The sequence below is a fragment of the Mandrillus leucophaeus genome, unplaced genomic scaffold (assembly GCF_000951045.1).
Source record: "Mandrillus leucophaeus isolate KB7577 unplaced genomic scaffold, Mleu.le_1.0 Scaffold86, whole genome shotgun sequence".
NCBI classification, from domain to species: domain Eukaryota; kingdom Metazoa; phylum Chordata; class Mammalia; order Primates; family Cercopithecidae; genus Mandrillus; species Mandrillus leucophaeus.
In genome coordinates, this window is record NW_012109363.1 from 2,082,215 (window position 1) to 2,087,184 (window position 4,970).

The 4,970-nt window shown below is 50.6% G+C and overlaps 1 protein-coding gene across 1 annotated transcript in view; it reads left to right on the plus strand.

Moving 5' to 3' along the window:
* TNFRSF10C (tumor necrosis factor receptor superfamily, member 10c, decoy without an intracellular domain) overlaps positions 1 to 4,746 on the plus strand; it is a 20,760-nt gene extending 16,014 nt beyond the window's left edge. The window contains 3 exon segments of the mRNA XM_011968850.1: positions 1,860 to 1,973; positions 2,691 to 2,802; positions 4,143 to 4,746. Coding sequence (XP_011824240.1) covers positions 1,860 to 1,973; positions 2,691 to 2,802; positions 4,143 to 4,341 — 425 coding nt within the window. The 3' untranslated portion in view covers positions 4,342 to 4,746.
* Positions 4,747 to 4,970: the final 224 nt, after the last annotated feature.

The following is a 4,970-nucleotide window of genomic DNA, read 5'->3' on the forward strand; positions in this document are numbered from 1 at the left end:
GTTTGGTCCTTTATTATGGTGTCTGTATGTTTATTAAACTTTCATTTTGTTCATGTATTGTCTTTCTGACTTCACTTACTTGTCTATCTGTATTTTTTTTTGTAGCTGACTAAGCTTCTTTAAAATGAGTATTTTCAGTTCTTTGTCAGGCTGTTGTAAATCTCCATTTGTTAAGGGTGGACTACTTGTGTTTTATTTTGTTTCTTTGGTGCTATCATGTTTCCCTGATTGCTCATGAGCCTGTGGCAATGTGCTGGAATGTGCGCTTTGAAGAAGCAGGGACTTATTCCAATATTTACAGACTGGCTTTGTCAGGGAACACCCTTCACCAGTCAGCCTGTACACAGATTTTGGTCAGGCCATGTGGTGTGGTTCAAAGGTGGTCTTGTTGCTGGTGTCCTCAGGCAAGCCAGTTTGGTATCCAGGCATGTGTGGGTAGGCCGAGAGCCTATATCCAGAAAGGTGACCTGAAGCCTCAGTCCATGGGTCCTAAACTGGCACTGGCATGGGTCTTGAGTTTGGGTCTGCAGATGTCAGCCAGGTGATGGCATGGGCCTCATCCCTAGGTCCACAGGGAAGGGCCTGGATCCTGAGTTCATGGGGACTTACCTGGCACTGGGGCAGACCTGGAAGCTGAGTCTGTGGGGGTAGGCCAGGATTCTGGGTCTGTAGTCTAGCCTTGAGGACCCCATTGAAGACTGACCTCTCATCCTTATCATATTCTTGTCTCTATGTGCTTCTAGATTTCTGTTTCCTGCACTTTCTGGCTCTTTTTCCACAGGGATACATTGGATGATTTCTGTCAGTCAGGCACCATGCTAACGGGGGTTAAGAGGCCCTGCCCTCATGGAGCTTTCTTTCTGGGATGGTATCAAGACATACAAATAGGCTGGGTGCAGTGGCTCACACCTGTAATCCCAGCACTTTGGGAGGCCAAGGCAGGCAGATCACGAGGTCAGGAGATCAAGACTATCCTGGCCAATGTGGTGAAACCCTGTCTCTACTAAAAATATAAAAATTAGCTGTGCATGGTGGTGCGTGCCTGTAATCCCAGCTACTCGGGAGGCTGAAGCAGGAAAATCACTTGAACTAGGGAGTTGGAGGTTGCAGTGAGCCGAGATGGTGCCACTGCACTCCAGCTGGGTGACAGAGCAAGACTCTGTCTAAAAAAAAAAGAAAAGAAAAGAAAATACACACGAATACACTTAACAGTCAGGATGTCCTGATGGGAACCATGAAGAATAGTTAAGTGATAGGTGAAACAGACAAGGTTGGTGGGGCCTCTCAGGGATGGTGATTTGGGCTGATATTTCAAGTTGGACAGGGCCAGTCTTGCAGAGAGCCAGGAAGAGTGCTCTTGAGAAGGCCCTGCAGGAATGAGAGCCCCAGGTTTTAGGGGCTTGGGGAGACTAACAGGGAGAAGACAGGGAGCCACTGTGGTGAGTGGACAGCAAACAGGTCAGGTGGACCAGCATGGGCAGATCACATGTACAGGAGGTTGGATGTTATTTTGTGAGTGAGGGTGTAAAAATAAAATATATCAGTGATATGTATTGATTACATGTTGAAATGTAGTATTTTAGATATTTTAAGTTAAAATTATATTGTTAAAATTAATTTGGCCTCATCCTTTTTACGATTTTAATACGGCTGTCATAGAATTTGAATGTTGCGTGTGGTTTGTATTATATTTCTGTCAGCAGTGCCCATCAAAGGTATGTAATAGATGCTGAATTCATGACAAGACCAAGCCTGGAAGAGTGGATTTCTCTGTCTGAGAAAAGAGAAGTTTTTCAGCCACTGTCAACCTCTGGGAATTCTGTGGCAACTCATTCATTGGCTTTTCTCTCCCTTCCCAGGATCTCATAGATCAGAACATACTGGAGACTGTAACCCGTGCACAGAGGGTGTGGATTACACCAACGCTTCCAATAATTTGTTTTCTTGCCTCCCATGTACAGTTTGTAAATCAGGTACAGACTGTGTGCACCTCCTGTCCAGAGGTGGAGTGTGGGACAATGAGGTGGGAGTTGTAGCCGATGTGAGTAAGGGAACCAAGTTCCAGCCCAACTTGGTCTTCATCACCCTGTTTCATGATTATATATTTGACTGATTAAAAAAATAGAAATATTTTCTGTAATGCATGCCACCTGGCTGGGAAATCTTCTAAACTATCAGCTGCAAGAGGGTAGGGGGATCATTAAAGCACAGAGAAGGCCTGGTCCAGTGGACAGGGTTGGGTTTCAGCAGTGGGACGGGTCTGCTCCAGGGTCAGGCTCTCTCCCCCAGGCTCTGTGCTTCTGGCAGGTGCTGGGCCTCACTCAGCCTTCAGGTTCTCAGGCCCCTTCCTCCTCCCCAGCAGGCCCAGGCTTTAGGGAAGTTCCCTAAGGGCTCCTCTCCTTGCAGAGTCTCTCAGGTGATGCCCTTGCACCTCCTTTGCTATTGACCATGCCATCTAAACAATGCTTTTCCCCTAATCTGATGTAATAAATCATGAATCATGCTCCCTTTTATGACTCCTCTGAGTATTGGTGACAGCTGAAGGGTGGGTGTCCTGTATGAGCCCTGGGTGTGCAGGTGCAGAAACTGGCCCTCAGAACTCCTCGGTGAACTTGGCTGAGCTGAGTAGAAGGGGGTGGGTGATAAGGAAGGTTGAAACACATTCCCAAAACCTTATGCTCTGTTGTCAGGTCAAACAAATACAAGTTCCTGCACCATGACCGGAGACCCAGTGTGTCAGTGTGAGGAAGGCACCTTCTGGGATAGGAACTCCCCTGAGATGTGCCTGGAGTACAGCATAGGGTGAGACAGCAGCCACGGGCTTCCGGCAGCTTTCAGGAACCCAAGAAGACCTGAGTCACCTGGTACCCCTATTTCTCCACTGACCCCATGGAGCCTCCAGACCCATGGGGTGTCCCTGAGCCTGTGGGGTCTCTTGGGTCTGCAGTGGCCCCTCCTGGTCCATCTGCCTGTCCCCACCCCTGCCCCCTGCAGCAGCCCCTTCCCACCCCTCCCCAGCATGAGTCCCCTTGGCCAGACCGACTTGTTCACTGGGCACAAGAGGCAACTTTCTAGATCCCTTGACCCTTTTCATCAAACCTAGGAAATGCAATTTCCTTTTGAAATGAGAAGAAAGCTAGGCGCGGTGGCTCACATCTGTAATCCCAGCACTTTGGGAGGCAGAGGAGAGTGGATCACTTGAGGTCAGGAGATCGAGACCAGCCTGGCCAACATGGTGAATCCCCGTCTCTACTAAAAATACAAAAATTAGCCGGGCTGGTGGTGGTCACCTGTAGTCCCAGCTACTGGGGAGGCTGAGGCAAGAGAATTGCTTTAACCCAGGAAGTGGAGCTTACAGTGAGCCGAGATCGCGCCACTGCACTCCAGCCTGGGTGACAGAGCGAGACTCCGTCTCAAAACAAACAAACAAAAAAAGAAATGAGAAGAAAACACTTGAATCCAGTCTGGGTTGTATTTGTTGCTATACCAAACTGTTTTTTAAAATGTTATTTTTAATACTTTTTATGCAGGCAGGACCCATAAAGACAAAAGTGGCCACGACCGACAAAAGTCATAAGAAAGCTGTGGGTGGAGCTCCTTCAAGTTCCCATGAAGGCCTGAGCCAATCCAGCCGGCCTCACCCCTGGCCCCAATCCCTTAATAAGTCCTGTCTTTTCCCTATTTGGGCTTTAAGGGGCAAGAGTAATTTGTCCTTCTCTGGCCCTCTAATGTTTGCTGTGATTGGGAGGAACCAGCAGACAAGTGGGGGTGAGAGCTCACTTGTACTGTGGGTTGACTGGAGGACAGGGCTCAGCTTGTGGCCACAAGGACTTGTGACTTTCTCCTGGCGTGTGGCTCCTCCTAATGCAGGCCTCCTCTGCAGCCCAGGGAAGCTCAGCGTGTGTCCAACACAGAAGGCTCCTGTGACCCCAGAGCAGGGAGGCTGAGGGGCTGAAATGCGCATGCTCAGACTCTTCCCCAGCCTCAACAAGGGAGCTTGGGGGACCCCCTTCAGACACAAGGAGGCTATCCTTCCCATGACGCCTTCTCAGGGACATTGGAGAGGGAGGGTGGCTCCCCTTTCATCCCACCTGGCCAGCTTTCCCTCAAGAGTCCTCACCTCCCTCTCTGTGTGTACCCAGGTGCCCTAGTGCGGAAGTCCAGGTCAGTGATTGTACGTCCTGGAGTGATAGCCAGTGTGTTGAAGAATTTGGCACCATTGCCACTGTGGAAACCTCAGCTGCTGAAGAGACAACGACCGCCGGGACTCCTGCCTCTGCTAGTTACCTCTTATGCACCATCGTAGGGATTGTAGTTCTAATTGTGTTTCTGATTGTGTAAGTTTGCACTTTGGAAGAAATTCCTTCCTTACCTGAAGGAAGGTGGTGACTGAGGGCAGGGGCGCTGGACATTCTCTGCCCTGCCTCCTTCTGCTCTGTTCCCACAGACAGAAATGCTCACCCCTGCCCCAAGTCCTGGTGTCTCCAGCCTGGCTCTATTTCCCTCCTTGTGATCGCCCCATCCCCACATCCGGTGCACCCCCCTGGACCCTGGTCTCATCAGTTCCTATCCTGGAGCTGGGGGTCCCCACATCTCCCAGCCAAGTCTGGGAGATGGCAGGGCCAGTTCTTCCCATCTTCAGGCCCAGCCAGGCGTGGGGCAGTCAGCTCCTCAACTGGGTGACAAGGGTGAGAATGAGAAGTGGTCACGGGATTTATTCAGCCTTGGTCAGAGCACAACACAGAGATTTTCCACGTGTTGGTTTTACTCTAGTTCCCCTTCTCATCCCCCTTCCTCAGGGTGTCTCTGAATTGGAAGGCCCCCCTCTTGTCCCCAGCCCCAGGGCTCCTTGTCCAGTGTCCCTGCCCCCAGCCCACCCCTGCGCCCCACTGTCCTCTGGGAGAGAGGTGCTGCATGGGCCCCTCCCCGCCTGCTAAGGAGACTCCTCCTTTTCCAGGTGGTTGAAGAGG